Below are 25,488 nucleotides of genomic sequence, written 5' to 3' on the forward strand. Positions count from 1 at the left end.
GACTGCTGGACAACAAACAGCTGAGGCAAATTTTTGCAGTAGACTGCAAGCAAACAGCACCATTAAGAGAGCCATTGCTTACAGTGAGTGAAACATGTAGGAGAGGGAAATACAAGCCAAACACACACACACACATGTAGATATACAGTGCACTTTTCTCAGTTTCTACCTTCCAGATCAACTAGCAAAACCTTGAGGATTTGGTGGTTGATCTGGGACCATACTAGAGGACACTTGTCCAAGGTTGCATGCAGTGGAACCGAACCCAGAACTATATAGTTGGGGAGTGAACAGACATGCACAGACATGGTTCTTTGGTTAAAGAGTTCACTTTGTCAAGTACATGGTTTCAGGTTCAGTCCTACTACATGGTACTCTGAGTAACCCCAGAATGAATTAAAACCTTGTGAGTTGATTTCTGAGATGGAAACTACACAGTCACACCAATGTATTCAAAGTTTTCTGTAAATGTTAAAGGGGTTTCATGAAAGTCTTTGAATGTTTTGTCTTTTGTGTGTTTCATATATTTGCTTGTTGTATCAAATAATGTTGTTTTGAGTAGCTGGTAAGAAAGGAAATGGTGGGTTTGGTAGGCTCCGTTTTAAGTTGTCCTTTTGGGGGCAAGTTTCTGTGATTGATGTGTGGTTGGAGAATAGTGGAAGGTAGAGGGGGTTAAAAATATTTTAGTGAGACAATGGAATTTGGGTGTGTATGTGTGTGTGTGTGTGTGTGTGTGTGTGTGTGTGTGTGTGTGTGTGAAGGAGTACTCCATGTAGGACATTACAGTTTCCCAATACTTTGTTGTATACTACATGGACAGTATTTAGAGCACCTTCACTACGTTAGACCATTTCTTTTTAAAAGGATCAATAAACTAAGTATTGGCATTAAACTTCCTTCAGGGCAATGAAAACAGCCAATTACTCCTAATAACAGCTCTAAAGGACAGTGTAGAGTATCAGTGGTCAGTTGGTTTGGGCATGAACTCTTCTTTTTGAACAAACTCTTCTTCTTGAAGGAGTAACAAGAAGTTGTTGCACCTTACTCTCTCTCTACTAGAGAAAATGTAGTCTTTATGAATGAGAACCTATTTCCATTCCTTGCTGCAGCAGCACCACAACAGTAAACCATTGAATAAGATCAAAAGTCATTTGGACAACAACAACAACAATAATAGATAAAGGCAACTGAACAGTCTGTGTATATATGTTATTGTGCATGCAGTTGTATGTGTGTCTGTGCGTGTGTTTACACAAGAGGATGCCTGAGTGGTGTGTGATTGTATTTCCTTGCAGCTAAATGAATGCTATGGCTTTGACTTATATTAACTGCACTGTTATTTCAAGCAGTTCACAGTCACAGAAATGAACGACTGGACACATGTGCATAGAGATGCCAGAGGAAAAGTAGTGCATGTGTGTGAGAGAGGGAGAGAGAGAGACAGAGAGAAAGGAATCAAGTAGGAGGGAGAGGGAGAGGGAAAGAGAAAAAGGAAGCAAGAGAGGGAGACGGAGCGAGACTCACTGTGTGTAAGACAGAACATGGGAGAGAGTAAGTGAAGACATGCATTATGAGATTAGTTATGAGTAAATGTGCATATTTTCTCTTGCAATCAACCACTTGTCACCATGTCTAAGTTTTGAACAAGGACTGAAAGGAAAAAATGCACATCTGCAAAAGTAAGTAGAATAACCAGAAAGCTGAATAAATTAACCGAATCTATACAGAACAATTGAGATTTGGACATAGGAATCCCTGACAGAAGGCCTCAGTTATTACACACAAGCACTCCTAAATACTATAGTGTGTGTGTGTGTGTGTGTGTGTGTGTAGATGCAGGCATGACTGTGTGGTTATATAAAGCACATGGTTTCAGGTTCAATCACATTACAGGACACATTGGGTAGCCCCAGGAAGACCAAAGTCTTGTGAGTGAATTTGTAAGATGGAAATTAGAACATGCTCTCACCATATGTGTGTGTGTGTGTGTGTGTGTAATGAGAGAGAAGGAGAGCATATTTGTTTAACAAAATTGTGTTCATCATAATCATCATTTAGCATCTGCTTTTCATGCTGGCATGGGTTGGATGGTTTCACTGGAACTGGTAAGCTGGAGAGCTGTGCCAGATGCCAGTCTGACCGATTCTATGGTTGGATGCCTTTCCAAATGCCAACCTCTCCAAGTGTGTAGTGGGTGCCTTTAACATGTCACCGGCACAGATATTAATCATATATACATACACACACACATATATTATATATATATATATATATATATATAATATATATATATAGTACCTTTATATGAAAAAAAGTTCATTAGACTGTGCCCAAGCTGGGGCACTACCTTAAACGGTTTAACCAAACAAATTGATGCCATCCCACCCCAATACTTATTTTCTAAAGCATGATACTTATTCTATCAGTCTCTTATGCTGAACTGCTAAGTTACAGAGATGTAAATAGATCAATAGCAGTTATCAAGTGATGCTGGGGGATCAAACACATAAAAACACATTCACAAACACACATACAACAAGCTTCTTTCAGTTTGCATCTACCAAATCCACTCAGCTTTGGTTGACCCAGGGCAATAGTAGAAGACAAGTGCCATGCAGTGGGACTGAACCCAGAACCATGTGGTTGGGAAGCAAACTTCTTACCGCACAACTATGCATGCGTGTGTGTGTGTGTGTGCACATATGGTATTTTCAGATGATTCTGGAATAGAGATATTTTATTTGGAATTTATTTTGCAGTTCATCTTGTGTGGCTGTTGCCATCCTCATTTTGAGATGTTTCACTCATGTCTTCTCCTGCCAACCATCTCACCACTTTTTACCATAACATTGTGAATTTTCATTTTCGTTTGTTTTTTTGTTGTGATTTTTAGATTGTATTTGTTTTTTTTTTTTTCTATCCCAAATTGTCATCTGGCTTATTCAGCAATTATTTTCAGTGATGGGAAACCATTCACTACGTTTTCAAAAATACAAAGTGGGTTTGTCATATTTGCCGATACTATTTATATCTCAAGTGAAATAGATTGTATGCAAATTTATTTATTTGTAATTTCACAACATCACATTTACATCGTCATTTTATGTCCAGGTTCCAAACTGATAATGGTTGGATAGTTTGACATGATTTGACGGCTCCAAGAATTGCATAATACTCCATTATCTGCTTTGCTTGGAGGCTCTTCTTAACACCAGCCATTTTACACTGTGTAATCTATCATACTAAATTCCAAACATGCACACAACAACAAAATTAAAATTACAAAAAAAAAAGCACCCTTTAGCATAAAGTAGACGCCATAACTACCTGTGTTGTTTGTGATATTCTATAACTTGTCGTTCAAACTCCACGGTTTGGCTGGGAATAAACCGGAACTCAGACAGGTAATTTCCTTTGTGATCTTCAGGATTATAGTCACCTAATTCAGCTGAAAATAAAGGAAATTATTAGTTAAAAAATCACACACACATATAATATATATATATATATCATCATTTAGCATCCACTGTCCATGCTGGCATGGGTTAGACGGTTCAACAGGAAGTGGTAACCTGGAGAGCAGTACTAAGTGCCAGCCTAATTTTGGCTTGGTTTCTACAGCTGGATGCACTTCCTAACGCCAACCAATCCAAGAGCTAGTGAGTGCCTGTAACGTGTCACTGGTATTGGTGCTTTATGTGTCATCAGCATGGGTGCTTTTACATGTCACTGACACCAACCACAACTGCTATTTCACTTGACAAGTCTCTCAAGCACAGCAAACCACCAAAGATCTCGATCACTTGTCATCACCTCCATGAGACCCAAGTTTTGAAGATAGTACTTCATCACCTTGTCCTATATCTTCCTGGGTCTACCTCTTCCACAGGTTCCCTCCACAGCTAGAGACTGGAATTTCTTTGTGCAGCTGCCCTCGTACATCACATGACCATACTAGCGCAGTCGCTTCTCTTGCACACCACATCTGATGCCTCTTATGCCAAACTTTCCTCTCAAAATGCTCACACTCAGTTGCACACGCACACTCACATTGGACATCCAGCAAAGCAAACTAAATTTCCTTTCTTTCAAGCTTATGCATGTCCTCAGCAGTCACAGACCCTGTTTCACTGCATGGCTGTCCACACCACAGGCATCATACGATTTGCCTTTAACTCTGAGAGAGAGGCTCTTAGTTACCAATGGAGGGAGAAGCTCTCTGAACTTTGCCCAGCTTATTCTTATTCTAGCAGCTAAGCATTTGGAGCATCTGCCTCCACTCCTGACTCGGTCACCTAGAAAGCTATCAACTACTTCCAGGTATCTCCACTGGCATTTCATGGAGTCTGTTTTCTGTACATTTCTAGTGTTTATTGTACCTGGAAATCTGCCACACACAAAGTCTATTTTCTCTGTTAACCTTCCTCTGATGTTGTTGCACCTCTTACGTGTCCATAGCTAGCACTGGGTACACCTTATGGAGTTTATACCTATGCCTAGTCTACATATCGAGCAGAGCCATCTACCTGAAGGGTTTTGTGATTTATTCACTTCCCTACTTACTAAGGCTTTGGTTTTTGCTAAATTAACTCTAGGGCCCTTTGATTCTAGACCTTGCTTCCACACCTGAAATTTCTTCTCTAGTTCTGGTCATGATCCAGCCATAAGGACAAGGTCATCAGCGGAGAGGAGCTCCCAAGGGACGGCAACTAGGCTTAAATTTCTCTATTACCTGGAGGACTACAATGAACAAGAGGGGGCTGAGCACCGATCCTTGGTAAACTCCTACTTGTACCCTGAATTCATTGTTATACTCGTTGTCAACCCTCACCTTACTGACAACATCCTGTATAAGGCTTGTTCAGCTCTCACCAACCACTCATCTATCCCTAATTTCTGCAATGACTACTTGATAAGAGAGCATGGGATAATAGCAAAAGCTTTCTCCATGTCAACGAAAGCCGAGGACAGAGGCTTATTTTTGTCTAGGTACTTCTCCTGATGCTGCCTTACCAGGAATATAGCATCAGTGGTGCTTCTTCCAGGCACAAAACCAAACTGTATCTCATCAAGACTAACTCTCTTCCTAATTAGTTGGGCTAAGACCCTCTCTGTTACTTTCATCACCTGATCCAACAAGTTCATACCACTGTAATCATTTTTGTCTCAAGTATCATCTTTACCTTTGTAGGAGTTGGCTGTGATGCTGCTGCTGCTGCACTGGTCATTGGGTAGGACTCCCTCTTATGGACAACCTGACTGACTTTATGGATGACTAGACCACAACCCACACCACCAGATAATTTTAAGCAGCTCAACAGTGATTCCTGAGCACTTTCTCCATCTTTATATCTACCAAGTTACTGTCTATTCAGATAGCTGGTCTCTCTGTTGGATTCACATTGGACAGACTCTCCTTCTACTTGGAGTTCTCTATATTTAGCAGCCTTTTGCAGTGGCAGTTCTTCCAAGCCTCCTTCTTCGCAGAGTCACTAACTGCAAGAGAACCATCATCCATGGAAATGCACTTTTCTCCAACATCACAATTTTCCCTGACAGACTACTTTGCTTCCCGAAACACTTCAGTCTGTTGGCCCTCACTCTGCAGAACATTGGCAAACGTCTCCCTTTCTGCTTCATCCCTGGCTAAGTATACCAACTTCCTAGCTTCCCTTCTAGCTATCTGGTATAGTTCCTTGCTACTGCCACCCTTCCAGGCTTGCCTCTTTGCTCTCATGGCCCCTGTCAATTACGCTGTTCCACCACCATGTTACTCTAGGGCTAGTTCGGACTTTGCACCAGCCACAAATTTGGTCTGTGGTTTTCAGCAATTTGTCTCATAGGAACTTCCAGTTATCCTCTATGTAGCATGTCAGTAACACCTCTTCCTTAAACGTTTCAGTTAGGACAACTCTAAATTTCTGACTATTCAAAGGATCCCTAAGCTTCCAAGTCCTTCTCTTCCAGATTGGCTTCTTGGAATCCTTCTTACTTGTAGTCTAAAATCACTGATGACTAATCTATGCTGAGGAGTACGTCCTAGGAAAGGTACCTGCATGTATGAACAACCATGAATCTTGCTTTCTGGTGAGAATGTAGTCAATCTATCTGGTTTCCTAAAGTTAGTGCTGCAGATCATTAGGTCATTTGCATCACAGAGCTCCAGCAATCTTCTTCTTTCCTCATTTCCGGAACTAATTCCATGCCCCCCCCCCCTCCCCATGAACTTCATGGAAGACACTCAGGTGCTGCCTGACATGTCCATTGAAATCACCAGCCACGAAGATACAGTCACTATCATTTATCTTTGAGGTAACCAGCAGAAGAATGTTATAAAAGCAGTCCTTTTGTTCATTTGGCAGACTCAGTTGGGAGCAGAGGCAGGGATGATTGTTGCGGTGCAGCTCTGTAAGACTGGGCAAATTGGAAATTAAAAATAGCGAAACAACAAAAGTCAAAAGGGTAAACACATGGATTGTATTAGGTAGACACTTAGTATAAGAAGATGGAATAAAAAGTGGGTGTATAATGTTTTGAACGTGGCTATTTATTATGAAAAGGAGAAGAGAGGAAAGTCCCAGAGCAGGGAAGAAGTCCAAGAAGAAAAGCCTGTGCAATGTGTATGTATGTAGGTATGAAAGTGTGTATGCATGTGTGTATATATATATATATATATATATATATATATATATATATATATACATATATATATATACATATATAGGTGAAAAAGTTGGTGTGTGAAAGCACGTGGTTAGATATAAAAAAAATAGAAAAGAGTGAAAAAACTACAGAAGGCTTGTTTTATAAGGTTAAAGAATATATTTGAGTTGTTATGTTAGAAAAACCGGTTTCGTGTAAGCTTTTCAATTTCTCAAACTTTGAGAAATTGAAAAGCTTACACGAAACCGGTTTTTCTCCAAAAACTATGTTACTACACACAAAATTTTATATTATTTTTCTAACATAACAACTTAAATATATTCTTTAACCTTATAATACAAGCCTTCTGTAGTTTTTTTACTCTTTTCTATTTTTTTTATATATATATATATATGTATATTAAAGTAATAAAATTAATGTGTGGTTATAGAGTGATTAATGGTTTTTCATCCACGACAGTCATAGCTTCATGGAGCACAATCCAGACTCTAGTCTGAAGACAAATTTAACTGTTCACCTCTTAGAGATGGAAAGTTGTTGGTCAAATGGTCATTGGAGAATAACAGGTTCAGCAATAGTGAGGACAGGTTATCTCCCCTAGATCAGCTATTTGGAGAGGGGAATAATGTATCTAACCCTTCTAATGGCTCATAAGGACTCTTCTGAGGTTAGTCAGCAAATGAGGAATGTTTGCAGCAGATAGCGCATGAAATGAATGCATGGTGTGATGATTTTTTGGTGAGTATTCAGCAATCCAGGTCTCAAGGAGTCTTCAAATATCCTAGTTTGCTCTGCTATGCAGAGCTTGCAGCAACCACTCCTGTTTATGTAGGGCCCCAGCTGTTCTAAGATCTTCCACTTAATATCATATGAGGACCCTTGATCTTTGAAGTGCTGCACATGGCTGGCCAGGAATGTGACAAATTGTCTTTCTGGGACCCTGAATGATAACCTGTGGTTGTCCAAGCATTGCTTGAATGCTGTCCTGATGTACTTCCAGGCTTGGGTGTTCACATTACTGGTGCATCTCTTGTTAGCTCTGGGTCTGGGGATGTTGTTGGGGCGGCCGCCAGTGCTGTTATCATTATGATGTGTGGATCTGGTTATGTAGCAGTAGCTGCTGTCGTTGGGGTTGTTGTTGTGGTCATCCCTGGCCATAGGGTTGGCGCTGTTGCTGCTGCTGGTGATGTGGGTACTGTCGGTACCACTGATGGTAATGTTGGATGTGGGGCCAGTAGCTCCAATGTTGCTTCTGATGTTGGCATGGTCATCTTCACTGGCTGTAGCACTGATACCGGAGTTGTTTCTGCTGCTGTCGCTACCCCTGATGCCCCTGATGTTGTCGGATGATCCATTGCTGCTATTACTGTGGTCGCTGGGCCTGGCTGTCACCACACCTTCTTAAATGACTCCCTCAGCCTTGCATTGGCCTTCCACTGGACAGTCATTGGACATCCTGCAAGAGCAGCCTGCCTCTTCCTGCATTTTATGGCTGTTAGCTAATATACTTCCCATGTTAGGTGTGCAACTAAAAGAGACCCTTAAGTTGAGCCTTTTGAATGGATGTCTGTATCTCTGTGTCTGCGTGAAGTCTTCGTCTATTAACCAGATGTTGTGTGAGAAGGGTGGGGCAAGCCAAACCATATTTTCACGGTGCTTCCTTTTGTGGGTGTTAGGGTCTGGCATATAGAAGATGAGGTCCTTAAACTTGCTAGATGCCAGTGCCTCATTGTAGTAGGGGGTGGCGGTGTTGAAGACATCTTGATTAGAGGATAGATTCGAGATCCTCTTGCTGACACCCTTCACTAGGTTCTTGAACATGATCAAAGGTGGCAGGAGGATGTGTTGGTATAGGACAGTCGCTGGTTGGTTTGTGATAGGGCCTGTGTCTACCAGAGCCCAAATCTAGATTACTATCAAGCCCAAAATTACTATCAAGATGAATCTCACTACCGTTGACTTCCTAGATGGCCCTGACAGTTTTCCTTATAAGGTATTTCAAATGTTTTGTAATTTTAATCTTATTTGAGAATTGAGACAATTATTGGTTAATATGTTGATTAATTAATGAATTCATTTGTATCCATTAGATCTCTTTGTTTTCTAATTCAATAAAAATGTCTGATGTCTTATGATATTCTATATAATATATTCATTGAAGGATTTTCTCTTCAAAATTTAATATATTAAACGAATGTATCTTGGATAAATATCCCCATAAGAGGTTTCAATATCTTCATTGTAACTATATATATATATATAAATATACACATACATACATATATATATATATATAGTACAAATCAGTATATGCAGTACTGATTTGTCTATAAGCCATGCAATGACAGACATACACTCTGCAATCTAGTGAATGTGTAGGGATGTGTCGGGGTGTATTCATGTGTGTGTGCATGTGTGTGGGGTTTTTTATGTGGACGTGAGGGTTTAGGGTTGGATGTGGATGTGTATGTTTTTCTTGTGCGGTGTGGTGGAGGTCGGGCGGCTCTTAATGGACCAACCATGAGGAAGACAATGATAATTTAAATTCAAATCCAATAGTCTATTTATGTCATAAGGAAAATTACTAACTGGAACCCGGACATACATATGTGCCATTTTGGATCCTAATGTAAGCGTTATTAATAATATTATGAATGATAATAATGGTAGCATTAATGGTATTGACAACGATAATGATGCTAACTTTAATGACACTTTGGAAATTAGTAGGAAGTAATATAATGTACTATTGACTATGTATATTTGCATCTAGGTACTAATATGTGTATGTTTATTATCACAATATTAAGTTGAAGAACTGAAACATTGAATATGGAACATATATATGTTTACTAATTTATATTATTTATTTACATCATTATGTATATGTATAGGAGTGTGAGTATATGCACTCATATGTATATGTATATCTCCGTAGAGGCCTTATGATATTTTTGTAAATGTCTCATTTATATCTATATATTGACCCACCATAAAAGGCTAATATTGGTAAAATGAGACATACTTATCTACATGGCCGAAACAGCTGTAAGATGTAATCTATACTTATATTTATATTTACTTATATTTATATTCTCTTTTTTATATATATTCTACTTATCATACAACATTACCCTTTTATGTACACTTTTTTATGTACATTCCTTTATGTACACTGATTTGTTCTGCTTTTTTATGTTTAACTCTACAGTCTTTTAAGTGGTGGTTTAATAAAGTATGTGATTGAGTATTATCTGGTAATTGATATTTGATTTAGATGTATTTCTCCATTTTCTTATCTTGTATTAGTAATTTGTGGTAAATCATTTTACCTTTGCCCATATAATACAGTGAATGAATTGACTGCATCGCAATCCTTAACATTTATGTATTAACTTTGTTGGGTACTTCACTAGCAGTATATTGGATATATGTTATCCTATGGAGGGTTGCATTTACAACCCCTATCTCAATTTGTATATATATATATATATGTAAAATATATATATTGCTCATGTTTAACAATATTTATTTAAAATAATGATAGCACATTAGTTTTGATATACATTAAGTGAACATCATCTGTTGTCTATGATGTAATAATATAACATTATTTGTATATACCTAATTAGGTATCAATGCTCGAATACTTATATAACAAACAATGTAATAGTTGGTATTATGTATTTGCCACTTCACTTGTATTAACGTCCATCCACTTGTCACCTGCCCAGGTAACAAATCAGTTAGGATTAAGCAGAGAAACCAGTCATAATATTCTTTACTCCAGCTATATATTCCTTTACTGGTTTTACTTATGTGAATAAATATATGCTTGTAATACCTATGTAAACACATTAATAAATAATTAATTGCGACAGAAGCAGTATTAATACCAAAACACAATCTTTATCACCAATGTGATGTGAACATTTGTGTGACAGCAAGGAATACTGTGCTATTTACCTTGAGAGGACCCCCACCCCATACAGACTTATGGTGCATAAAAACACTCACATTTATATTGTTGACAGATGAGAACTATCCACAGATTATGTTAATCATATCAAGTCCAAACACACAAACACAAATTGTGTATATATTATATATGCACAAACACATACACACACACGTCATCATCTGATGCCTTGCAGTTGCATGGGTCATTGTAACTTAAGTCAGTTCTTAAAGGAAGTTACTGTCCTCTAAATTTGTCAAAGGACCCCTTCTAGCTTTCAAGTTTCATTTTTGGCTTGGTTTCTATGGTTTGATGCCCCTACTTTCACCAATCATTTTACTTAGAATATTTGATTATGGCACTGACATTAGTGTGAGTTGCAAGCTTATGACAAGACTTAAAGGGGTCTTCTTGACCCCATGCTGTCCCTCCTCATTTACTAACCACTTATTAGAATGTACTGAGAGCATTTTATTGTGCCACCAGTGAAGCTGCCTCGCATGCCTCAACGATAGAGAAGCCTTATGATGTGATGGTTTGCTTGAGGTAATGTCTCCCAGAAGGTGGAGAGAAGAGAGAATGGTAACTGAAGAAGACTTAGACTGAGTGCATGAAAGGAGCAAGAGTGGGCAGTCCTAAAAGTAAGTAATAAAAGGCAATAACAAATGATTGAGAGGAGAGTAAGCAGTGACTGGCAGTAGAGACAGTGTTGGTAGAAAGAGAGCTGATGGGCAACAGAGGTAGTGTGATCAGAACAGTGGTAGAGTGATTGGATACAGCTGGTTCCAGTACATCATTATATGGGCAGTATGAATAATGACTGATAGGGGTGATGAGTGATGGTGAATATGAATGATGGGGGAGATGAGAAGGTATAAAAACAAACTTGGGGAAGCAGCAGATATAACTCCATTATGCCTATCAGCTTCCGTCACTACTGCTAGTTGCTGGGTCTCCCCCGGGAGCCTCATGTGTTGCTAATTATCCCACTTCTTGAGATCAGACTTCACTATTTCAGGCCAAGATTTTCTCAATTTCTCTCTTCTTCAAGCAGCACTTCTCTCTTACATCCTCCATACACATCATCACGTCACCCACACCATCTTCTCTCTTACATCCTCCATACACATCATCACGTCACCCACACCATCTTCTCTCTTACATCCTCCATACACATCATCACGTCACCCACACCATCTTCTCTCTTACAACTCCTCCATACACATCATCACATCACCCACACCATCTTTTCTCTCTACATCCTCCATACACATCATCACGTCCCACACCATCTTCTCTCTTACATCCTCCATACACATCATCACGTCACCCACACCATCTTCTCTTTACATCCTCCATACTCATCATCACGTCACCCACACCTTCTTCTCTCTTACATCCTCCATACACATCATCACGTCACCCACACCATCTTCTCTCTTACATCTTCCATACACATCATCACGTCACCCACACCATCTTCTCTCTTACATCCTCCATACACATCATCACGTCACCCACACCATCTTCTCTCTTACATCCTCCATACACATCATCACGTCACCCCACACCATCTTCTCTCTTACATCCTCCATACAGATCATCACGTCACCCACACCATCTTCTCGCTTACATCCTCCATACACATCATCACGTCACCCACACCATCTTCTCTCTTACATCCTCCATACTCATCATCACGTCACCACACCATCTTCTCTCTTACATCCTCCATACACATCATCACGTCACCCACACCATCTTCTCTCTTACATCCTCCATACACATCATCACGTCACCCACACCATCTTCTCTCTTACATCCTCCATACACATCATCACGTCACCCACACCATCTTCTCTCTTACATCCTCCATACACATCATCACGTCACCCACGCCATCTTCTCTCTTACATCCTCCATACACATCATCACGTCACCCACGCCATCTTCTCTCTTACATCCTCCATACACATCATCACGTCACCCACACCATCTTCTCTCTTACATCCTCCATACACATCATCACGTCACCACACCATCTTCTCTCTTACATCCTCCATACACATCATCACGTCACCCACACCATCTTCTCTCTTACATCCTCCATACACATCATCACGTCACCCACACCATCTTCTCTCTTACATCCTCCATACACATCATCACGTCACCCACACCATCTTCTCTCTTACATCCTCCATACTCATCATCACGTCACCCACACCATCTTCTCTCTTACATCCTCCATACACATCATCACGTCACCCACACCATCTTCTCTCTTACATCCTCCATACACATCATCACGTCACCCACACCATCTTCTCTCTTACATCCTCCAAACATCATCACGTCACCCACACCATCTTCTCTCTTACATCCCCATCCATACAATCATCACGTCACCCACACCATCTTCTCTCTACATCCTCCATACACATCATCACGTCACCCACACCATCTTCTCTCTTAATCCTCCATACACATCATCACGTCACCCACACCATCTTCTCTCTTACATCCTCCATACACATCATCACGTCACCCACACCATCTTCTCTCTTACATCCTCCATACACATCATCACGTCACCCACACCATCTTCTCTCTTAATCCTCCATACACAATCATCACGTCACCCACACATCTTCTCTCTTACATCCTCCATACACATCATCACGTCACCCACACCATCTTCTCTTACATCCTCCATACACATCATCACGTCACCCACACCATCTTCTCTCTTACATCCTCCATACACATCATCACGTCACCCACACCATCTTCTCTCTTACATCCTCCATACACATCATCACGTCACCCACACCATCTTCTCTCTTACATCCTCCATACACATCATCACGTCACCCACACATCTTCTCTCTTACATCCTCCATACACATCATCACGTCACCCACACCATCTTCTCTCTACATCCTCCATACACATCATCACGTCACCCACACCATCTTCTCTCTTACATCCTCCATACACATCATCACGTCACCCACACCATCTTCTCTCTTACATCCTCCATACACATCATCACGTCACCCCACACCATCTTCTCTCTTACATCCTCCATACTCATCATCACGTCACCCACACCATTCTCTCTTACAATTCCATACACATCATCACGTCACCCACACCATCTTCTCTCTTACATCCTCCATACACATCATCACGTCACCCACACCATCTTCTCTCTTACATCCTCCATACACATCATCACGTCACCCACACCATCTTCTCTCTTACATCCTCCATACACATCATCACGTCACCCACACCATCTTCTCTCTTACATCCTCCATACACATCATCACGTCACCCACACCATCTTCTCTCTTACATCCTCCATACTCATCATCACGTCACCCACACCATCTTCTCTTACATCCTCCATACACATCATCACGTCACCCACACCATCTTCTCTCTTACATCCTCCATACACATCATCACGTCACCCACACCATCTTCTCTCTTACATCCTCCATACACATCATCACGTCACCCACACCATCTTTCTCTTACATCCTCCATACTCATCATCACGTCACCCACACATCTTCTCTCTTACATCCTCCATACACATCATCACGTCACCCACACCATCTTCTCTCTTACATCCTCCATACACATCATCACGTCACCCACACCATCTTCTCTCTTACATCCTCCATACACATCATCACGTCACCCACACCATCTTCTCTCTTACATCCTCCATACACATCATCACGTCACCCACACCATCTTCTCTCTTACATCCTCCATACACATCATCACATCACCCACACCATCTTCTCTCTTACATCCTCCATACTCATCATCACGTCACCCACACCATCTTCTCTCTTACATCCTCCATACACATCATCACGTCACCCCACCATCTTCTCTCTTACAACCTCCATATACATCATCACGTCCCACCACACCATCTTCTCTCTTACATCCTCCATACACATCATCACGTCACCCACACCATCTTCTCTCTTACATCCTCCATACACATCATCACGTCACCCACACCATCTTCTCTCTTACATCCTCCATATACATCATCACGTCACCCACACCATCTTCTCTCTTACATCCTCCATACACATCACATCACCCACACCATCTTCTCTCTTACATCCTCCATACACATCATCACGTCACCCACACCATCTTCTCTCTTACATCCTCCATACACATCATCACGTCACCCACACCATCTTCTCTTACATCCTCCATACACATCATCACGTCACACCACACACCATCTCTCTTACATCCTCCATACACATCATCACGTCACCCACACCATCTTCTCTCTTACATCCTCCATACACATCATCACGTCACCCACACCATCTTCTCTCTTACATCTTCCATACACATCATCACGTCACCCACACCATCTTCTCTCTTACATCCTCCATACACATCATCACGTCACCCACACCATCTTCTCTCTTACATCCTCCATACACATCATCACGTCACCCACACCATCTTCTCTCTTACATCCTCCATACACATCATCACGTCACCCACACCATCTTCTCTCTTACATCCTCCATACACATCATCATGTCACCCACACCATCTTCTCTCTAACATCCTCCATACACATCATCACGTCACCCCACCATCTTCTCTCTTACATCCTCCATATACATCATCACGTCACCCACACCATCTTCTCTCTTACATCCTCCATACACATCATCACGTCACACCCACACCATCTCTCTCTTACATCCTCCATACACATCATCATGTCACCCACACCATCTTCTCTCTTACATCCTCCATACACATCATCACGTCACCCACACCATCTTCTCTCTTACATCCTCCATACACATCATCACGTCACCCACACCATCTTCTCTCTTACATCCTCCATACACATCATCATCACGTCACCCACACCATCTTCTCTCTTACATCCTCCATACACATCATCACGTCACCCACACCATCTTCTCTCTTACATCCTCCATACACATCATCATCACGTCACCCACACCATCTTCTCTCTTACATCCTCCATACACATCATCACGTCACCCACACCATCTTCTCTCTTACATCCTCCATACACATCATCACGTCACCCACAACCATCTTCTCTCTTACATCCTCCATACATCATCACGTCACCCACACCATTCTCTCTTACATCCTCCATACACATCATCGTCACCCCACACCATCTTCTCTCTTACATCCTCCATACACATCATCACATCACCCACACCATTCTCTCTTACATCCTCCATACACATCATCACGTCACCACACCATCTTCTCTCTTACATCCTCCATAACACATCATCACGTCACCCACACCATCTTCTCTCTTACATCCTCCATATACATCATCACGTCACCCACACCATCTTCTCTCTTACATCCTCCATACACATCACATCACCCACACCATCTTCTCTCTTACATCCTCCATACACATCATCACGTCACCCACACCATCTTCTCTCTTACATCCTCCATACACATCATCACGTCACCCACACCATCTTCTCTCTTACATCCTCCATACACATCATCACGTCACCCACACCATCTCTCTTACATCCTCCATACACATCATCACGTCACCCACACCATCTTCTCTCTTACATCCTCCATACACATCATCACGTCACCCACACCATCTTCTCTCTTACATCTTCCATACACATCATCACATCACCCACACCATCTTCTCTCTTACATCCTCCATACACATCATCACGTCACCCACACCATCTTCTCTCTTACATCCTCCATACACATCATCACGTCACCCACACCATTCTCTCTTACATCCTCCATACACACATCATCACGTCACCCACACCATCTTCTCTCTTACATCCTCCATACACATCATCATGTCACCCACACCATCTTCTCTCTAACATCCTCCATACACATCATCATGTCACCCACACCATCTTCTCTCTTACATCCTCCATATACATCATCACGTCACCCACACCATCTTCTCTCTTACATCCTCCATACACATCATCACGTCACAACACACCATCTTCTCTCTTACATCCTCCATACACATCATCACGTCACCCACAACCATCTTCTCTCTTACATCCTCATACACATCATCACGTCACCCACACCATCTTCTCTCTTACATCCTCCATACACATCATCACGTCACCCACACCATCTTCTCTCTTACATCCTCCATACACATCATCACGTCACCCACACCATCTTCTCTCTTACATCCTCCATACACATCATCACGTCACCCACACCATCTTCTCTCTTACATCCTCCATACACATCATCACGTCACCCACACCATCTTCTCTCTTACATCCTCCATACACATCATCACGTCACCCACACCATCTTCTCTCTTACATCCTCCATACACATCATCACGTCACCCACACCATCTTCTCTCTTACATCCTCCATACACATCATCACGTCACCCACACCATCTTCTCTCTTACATACTCCATGACTACTCTTATTCAGTCTTTTTCTCAGCTCATTTGTTCTCCATTGTTAATGCACAATGACATTATCATCTGGTCGAGTATGCCACCTCTTGTTTTCAGAAATCCTCTGCACTTAAGGCCCACATCACAATACTATGGAGCATCACACTTTATACACAAGCCTCTTACAGTCTATCCTTGACTTTGAAGCAGATGTAATATAACATATAAACACATGTGTTTGTGTGTGTCATCATTTTATCTTTGCTTATTCCATGCTGGCATGGGATGGCTGGATCTCAGCATCTTGTCACTTGTCACAATCTTTCCTATCTGGGATGCATAACAACAAAATAAAAAAAGCTACCACTTTTAGTCTTATGCCCTGACTTCTCTTCATCCTGTATCTGTCTTAATGTGGAGTCACTGTTTTCTTAGATGAGTTGCCTGTATGCAGAGTTCACATTTTTCTTTCAATTCATCTTTATCGTTGTTGTTGCAGTTTAGCACCAGACAAAGTGCTTAGCAGAGTTATACTCCAGTCCTAGAGTCACCAGGTGCAAATGGGATTAGCTGAAGTAGAGATGAGCAAAGTCAGTCTCACAGGAATTGAGGCCTGAAAATGCAACATGATGTGGCGATGGGACTATGATGCCTCAACTAAAATTGCTAAAGGCAAGATTGTTCTGCAAATGCAGTGGAAGACAAAATATGCCTCTCAAGCTAATTCAAGGAGCCAAGAATCCATTGGTTAGCTGGTATCTAGAGAGACACCATGAAGAAGCACAAGTCCAATCTAGTTGAAGTCGGAAAGCAAAACCCTACTCTTCGGGTAATATTGTTCATGACAATCCATTGCTGATACCTGAATTACTATGGTTACTAAATGGTTAGGTGTCAAAAGAGAGAGGGGAGAGGGAGGGAGAGAGAGCGAGAGAGATGAGAGAGAGAGAGAGAGAGAGAGAGAGAGAGAGAGAGAGAGAGAGAGAGAGAGAGAGAGAGAGAGAGAGAGAGAGAGAGAGAGAGAGAGAAATGGGGCCAAATATATAAATTATTAAAAGAAAAAATTCCTTGCTTTCAGACCAGTTCTTTTGTTGGTGGATTAACTTCAGCACCATTCATGTGAAAATGTCCCTCCACATGCACAAAACTTTTTTTTCACATCCTTAATACTGCATCTTCATCCCTCCTGAAACACTAGAACTTCTCAAGAAATGATGTTCAACAAGTAACAATATCTGAGATTTGTCAAAATGCAGTTGGGCGTTCATTAAAAGCATCAAAAAATAAGTCCAATCATATGAGCTACAGTTATCACTTGGTGGTTGATTGCATTACCAACTCATACTTGAGTATTGATTCATGAAGTGTTCAATACGATCGTTAGTTGTGAGCTTTCTGAGCTCTGAACAGCAGCAGACCTATGCTATAGAAATAAAAAAACCAAACATTAGCAGATGGCCAAGAAAACTATACACATTTGTTGTGCTATGCTCAGTGGAACCAAGGAACCAATCAATTCAGTTGTCTCTGTTAAAACTAAAATACTAGACTAGAGTAGTAAGGGTTAAAAGTAATTGACTTACACTGGATTGCATAACTTGATAATAGTGCCGAGGTAGAATGAGGACAGACCAGCCGACCTTCTAAAAGGTCCTTCTTTAATTGGAGGAAGAAATGGTATCTGCAATAAATTCATAAACAAATAAAACAGAATGAAAAGGAATCAGTTCCTGGGTTATCATCATAGTTTTAGTTTTAAATATTCTGAAACCTGCAAATATACATTTATTCTTACTCAATAATTCAACAGACTTTAATGACAAATAAACCTTTAAAACGTAATAGAATTTTTTTTTTTTTATAAATTTATTGCAGGAATTATTTTAATGTCTATTATGAAGTATGTGTTAGCTAATTTTAAACATGTAAAGTATACAGCTGCTATCTGGCAACATAATAATATAAACCACAGCAAAAATTTGATTGCTAAAGTATTTTGTTCTGTTCAATCCTAGCTAGGGTTTAAATAATTTTGAAAATACAGACTATATTAGAGCTTTTTAATTTACAGCTCAATGCTACCTCATTTTTTTTTAACATTTTAAACTAATGGTGTAATTCATTCCAAAATTCTATGTTTGTATTTAACTCTTGCTATAATGGCCACACTTATTGATTAATTTTTAACTGAATGTAGGGAGATCTCCCTTCACTAACTCTGAATCAGTTTAGAGTGAAACATGCAACTCATAAGAGTGCAGCTCCAACAAAAACTGGAGTATAACCAGAAACTGTTGATAACTCAGAGAAAACAACAATACAGCTGCCTGCTTCTATGCAAATATTTCTTTAAAATAATCCAATAAACAGGAAAAAAACTTTAAAATGATATCAATAAAAATAAAGAAACCTATCTCTTTAATAAGCAAATATTAGGTAACATAGAAAAAAGGAAAGAAAATCAACAGATTTGAAAATATATACAAAAAACAAAAAAAAAATAAAACCGAAAATATGAAAAGAAAGAAATAGAAAAACATTGTTCTTTCTGTTTAATACCAATTCCAATAATCAACCATATTTTAAGAATATTTTTATGTTTTTATTTTAAAATTATATTCACCGATTCCATACTGATTCTTTCATCTTGTTTGTAAATGAAATCAAGAAGTTGGTACTTGTGAGATGTTTTTTTTTTCTTAAATTGTTAAGAAATAAAAGAAACATATCACAAGGAGAGAGAGAGAGAGGGTGGGGATGGATTTCATAAGAAAACCTTTTATGAAAGAAATAGCAAAAATGAAAAGACAAGAAATTGAAACAAAACAAAAGAAGCCTCTGGTTCTTTGAATCTAATAGCAAATAATAAAAACGTTTGCTTGTTTTTCTTCCCACTTTCTTTAATACTACTTTTACATATGTTTCTAAGAATAAGATTGGGTGGCTCTGCAATTTAGATACTTAGGCAAATTATAGAAAATAGATAGGCTAATATGAATTTGTGCCCTTTTGCATTATCTTTTTATCATTTTGTTTCAGTACTAGCCACCTACACCTGTTTTTTTCTTCATCTTTTTCAATTAGGTGGTGCGAAGCAAATACAGAAAACATGTTTTTCATGTTAATTTAATATGTGCTTCACATTCCAAAGTTTCCATCTGTGAAGCAGACACTCTTCTATATTGAAATATTTCCAGATTTTTCATGTATTCTGCTACAGATGCAACATAATGAAAATCACTAGTAGCTATTGTACTAATCTGATGCTGCAACACTACCTAAGTTAACTCTTGCGTATGCACCATCCTCCAAATTCATCATCATCATCATCATCATCGTTTAACATCCGTTTTCCGCGCTAGTATGGGTTGGACGATTCGACCGGGGTCTGGGAAGCCAGGGGCTGCACCAGGCTCCAGTCTGATCTGGCAGAGTTTCTACAGCCGGATGCCCTTCCTAACGCCAACCACTCCGTGAGTGTAGTGGGTGCTTTTTTACGTGCCACCTGCACAGGTGCCAGGGGGGTCCGGCATCGGCCACGATCGGTTGGAGCTTTTAACGTGCCACCGGCACGGAAGCCAGCCAAGGCAGCGCTGGCAACGGCCACGTTCGGATGGTGCTTTTTATGTGCCACCGGCACAATCACAAATATGATATTTATTGTGAATTTGGCATGATCTTTAGAAAGTCAAATATTCTAAGATCTCTTTCACAATATTCTTTGCTTTTACATTTGGCATATCTAATTGCTCAGAGATAGCAAACATCACTCTCTTTCAGTTCCATTATGTCAGCCTGTTTCTTGGAATCCTTTATCTAAACATGGACTTATTATGCTCAGTGCAACCAATTCATTCTTAACCATTTCAAATCAAATTTTCAAATTGTAATATGGTAATACATATAAGCTAGTCACTTAAATAATTTCTGGGATAACTATAATTTTTCATCCGTTTTGTCAATAAATTAGATTGGAAGACAAAACCTGAGTATGACTGAGAGGAAGTGATCTTCTGTCAGGCTCATTTCCAAGTTATTGTGAATTTTAGTCATAAAATCAATGGCATTGTTAAGTGCTGTTATTATCCTTGGAAGCATCATCTTTCATGTTCTTTTCTTCTAAACCAATATGAGTTAGGCAGTTCAGCAATACTGCAACATTTTGCCTGCATCTCGAATATTTGTTCTAAGATCAGAAATGATTCTGAAGTTTGTCTTATCCATAGTTTCCCACCTCAACATAAAGTCAAATGGATCTCATCCAAGCCGACCCACTCCACCATAAATACCCCTATGACTCTCAGACACTTTGTTCGTCAACTAAAAGCCTCTATAATTTGTTTTGAGAGTACTTTATGATAGTATTTCTATATGAGTCATAGTGTACAACTAACTTGGCTGCTAACAATTCCAATCCTGACAATTTTGCCACCAAGTTCAGCATGGCAGCATCAAATTATTAAATAGATTAAAAGAAAAGTTTACAATTTGTAATAAGCTGTGGCAAATAAAGTACCTTATAAATTTACAACCAAAATATTATATATATATATATAATAATAATAAGAGGGAGTATAACTCCAAACTTACAGGTTTTCGAGAGTTAGGTCAACTTATTTATTTAAGAAATTTTATTGTATTCTATATAACTATTAATTGAATAGATTTGAATCTATAACTATTTTAGTTGTTAATGATAATTTAGGTATGTATATTTATTTAATAATTATTATTAGTATATAATTATTATAACTGTACATAAATTTCAAGATATTAGTTAGTCACTGTGGTATATAGATCGTAAAATAGTCATACGATTTTTTTAAGATAGGTTATATGTTTTTAATTTTTAAACTGTATTTCATAAATATATTCTATAGATATTTATAATATTTATGTAAGTAATAATGAACTAATTTATTTATTTTTGGTTATATGTTTATATATTTATTGCTAGAGGAAATTTTAGATTTTTAATTACTATATTTGTTGATTATAATTTAGATACTTATTTTCATGTATTTATTATTTTATAATTATTAGATGTGAACTTAAATCTAAAAATATTAATAGTGATTATTTTGTTAAATAATTTGGTAAATATTTTGTTAAATAATTTGGTAATTAAATATTGGAGTATAACTGATAGTTTATTATGTTTTTTAAAGCCAAATTATAGCTTCAAAGATAAATACATATCTCTATCTATTTTTTACCTTAAAAATTAAATATTTAACATAATAAATGTGTTGTATGAAATAATCCTAATGTTTTAAGTTTCTAATTTAGTTAATGGAGTTTTTTCTATAAGAAAAATTATTATTTTATTTATTTCTTAAATAAATATTGCTTAATTCTATTTGCTTATTTATTTAACTATTATAATTAACCTGAAGATTGACTATAATTTTAAATCGAATTTATTTCAATTGAATTTAAACTTAATTGTAATTCGAATTTAATTGTAGTCATGAAACGGATGTAGTTCTTTTACTTATTATATTATATATTGATCATTCATTTTTATACTTTTTGAGATCTAGTTATAAGTTATAGGTTTTATAAAAAAATATATTATTTGTTATTTATGTATTGGTTTATTTATGTCTATCACTGTTTGAGTTGCATAATAGTGGTTTTATCTCTAATTTATTTTATGTATGTATGTATGTATGTGTGTTTGTGTATGTATGTATGTATGTATGTATAGGAGCAGTGTAGCTCTATGGTAAGAAGCTTGCTTCCCAACCATATCATCCTGGGTTCAGTCTCACAGTATGGCACTTTGAGCAAGTGTCTTCTACTATAGCCTTGGGCTGACCAAAGTGGATTTGGTGGACAGAGACTGAAAGAAGCCTGTTGTGTTTATATATAGTACGTATGTATGTATATATTTGTATGTGTGTCTGTGTTTATCCCCCCATCATTGCTTGACAACCAATGTTGGTGTGTTTACATCCCTGTACCTTAGCGGTTCAGCAAAGGAGACTGATAGAAATAAGTACTAGGTTTACAAAGAATGATTTGGTGCTCCTGCATGGCTGCAGTCAAATGACTGAAATATGTGAATAAATAAATACATATGTGGAGAGAGAGAGAGAGAGAGAGAGAGAGAGAGGAGAGAGAGAGGAGAGAGAGAGGAGAGAGAGAGAGGGAGAGGAGAGAGAGAGAGAGGAGAGAGAGAGAGAGAGGAGAGAGAGAGAGGAGGAGAGAGGAGAGAGAGAGAGAGAGAGAGAGAGAGAGAGAGAGAGAGATATTGTAGATGCATACCTTGTATATTCTTCACCCAGTTTGCTGGGGTCAGACACATAGAATTTCACTCGAAAATAAAACTCGTATGTTGGACCTGAAATAAAGAGTTAAATTTGTGTTAATAACAATATCATTTTTTAAAAAAAATTACTTTCCCAGGAATGTTTGCATAGGTTTAACAACACATCACCAACAAAACCAATCGTCATGAGTTATTCAGGCTTAACTTTCAGATAACAATTTCACAACAAATCTTCTGTAATCAAAAGCTGTATTTGCTATCCTCGCATACATTTCTATATTGTGCCACATCAATGAAAGAACATTAAAGTCAATTAAATGAAGATAATATATTAAGAGTTAACCAGGTTATATAGTTTATATAGCTTTACACCTTCTTCATTAGAAAATTGTGTGATCAATACATCTAATTTGGTATCTTGCTGTTATGCAAATAATGTTGATATGAAGAGCGCATTTGACAGGGAGATGAAGAGAGAGAACGGCCGTTCGGAATAGCATACAGGACTATGACTAAGAATTAGTTTCTTTGAACCAGGATTTACTGGTTCTACATTGCACTTATGTTCCTTAATTGAAATCTATCCAGTCAGTGTGATGATGATGTTGATGACGGTGACATGACTGTTGATAAGCAAGGGGCAGGTTGCTTTACAGTTATGAAATTAGCTGAAGCAAGTGATTCCCTTAAAATGCCGACTCCAACAATTTGCAAATATTCATTTTTTACGGAAAAAAAACAACTTTTCACTCATGATAGAATGAAAAACTGAATTTAATAATCACATACGGCCCTTTTTTTCTCAAGTGATGGAACCACTTCTCTTATTAATTCATTTCATATTGTGTTACCCAATCCTTACATGAGTCTTCACTTGCTAACATCTTCTGATGGAAATAACATGGATGATGGAATGTACATCAACTTCTAAACCCCCAGCAATTTTCGTTCAAAAGCTGTCTAAGGAAGATACTGGTTAATTATATCATTGTTGACTGAGTTCTACTAATCAAAGAGTTACTTTGCTCATTTCTGACAAAGAACTTTACTCTACAAACATCTTGGACACAGCCTTAGTATCTGTCTACCATCTCCATCACTGATCTTTGACTTAATGATATAGTTAATTACCGATTACATAGGACTATTACGAGAGAAACAGTTGTATTGTTGAAGAGATCAGATTAGCAAATGGAACTGTTGCTTGTATCATAGTCACCATTTTAGGATCAAGCTTAATACTTATATTGACATGGATAGCTTGAGCATGCTACCTTACTAACAAGTTGGGCTTTGTTATAAAATGACCTGCTCTGGAGCCTGTGTCTGTAGGAAACTAATTTGGGGAATAGAAATTTGATAATATAAGCATCAGTGAGTGAAAATAAGGGACTTTACTGTCAGTAATAATTAAGGTTCCTTTTCAACGTGCACAGCAGTTTATATTTTGTAGTTGATTCCAGAAAGTATTTAAAACTATCAGTTAATCAATAATAAGTCTGATCCTGACTTTCACAAATATCAAATAATTATTGATGACCAACAGAAGGTCCTAAAATGGAGCATAAACTCAAATAGAGGTGAGAAGCGATGACACAGAAGAAATGAAGCAGTATGTTTCCTTTAGACATGAATGCTGAAATATCAGACAATGGAAGAGCTGGATAGGTGTTTGCTTTCTGTAAAGATATGATCAGAGTAGAGATGGACAAAACCCCATGTGCAAACCTCTTCATTAGCATTGGCTTACCAGTGCTTTCATACATAAGTGAGATGTAGACTACCATGAATAAAGTTCTATGCAAGGAATATTATATTGGGAACATATACAAAACAGAGAAATTAAAAAATGGAGTGATCAATATGATTAGAGAATACTGAAAGTATAATTTCAGTCGAGCCAGAGATACTACAAAGTTTACAGACAACAGGTGAAGCTGTGAAGTTGTAGAATCTCTTATTATAAAAGGCAGATTTTATCTGCCTCCCTTTGGGAGTTATACAAATCTACAATATAGGATTTCTTCAATTACAATTTACCTACCATTTTTAAGAGTAGAATGCATCGCGTCATGCCAGGTCCAGTTTTTAAAATTTAAACTCCAA

At 38.6% G+C, this 25,488-nt stretch overlaps 1 protein-coding gene across 9 annotated transcripts in view; it reads right to left on the reverse strand.

The window, feature by feature from the left end:
* Positions 1-25,488, reverse strand: part of LOC115215691 (tyrosine-protein phosphatase non-receptor type 4) — a 603,270-nt gene that overhangs the window by 265,792 nt on the left and 311,990 nt on the right. For all 9 annotated transcript variants that reach the window (XR_005000546.1, XM_029784972.2, XM_036505713.1 and 6 more), the window contains 3 exons: positions 23,379-23,454; positions 18,692-18,789; positions 3,328-3,448 (listed from right to left, as the gene is read on the reverse strand). Coding sequence is in view for 8 of the 9 variants with exons in the window: in XM_029784972.2 (XP_029640832.1) it covers positions 3,328-3,448; positions 18,692-18,789; positions 23,379-23,454 (295 nt within the window). In the remaining variant the exon portion in view is untranslated. The remainder of the gene's footprint in view (positions 1-3,327; positions 3,449-18,691; positions 18,790-23,378; positions 23,455-25,488) is intronic.

The sequence above is a fragment of the Octopus sinensis genome, linkage group LG9, assembly GCF_006345805.1.
Source record: "Octopus sinensis linkage group LG9, ASM634580v1, whole genome shotgun sequence".
Classification (NCBI taxonomy): domain Eukaryota; kingdom Metazoa; phylum Mollusca; class Cephalopoda; order Octopoda; family Octopodidae; genus Octopus; species Octopus sinensis.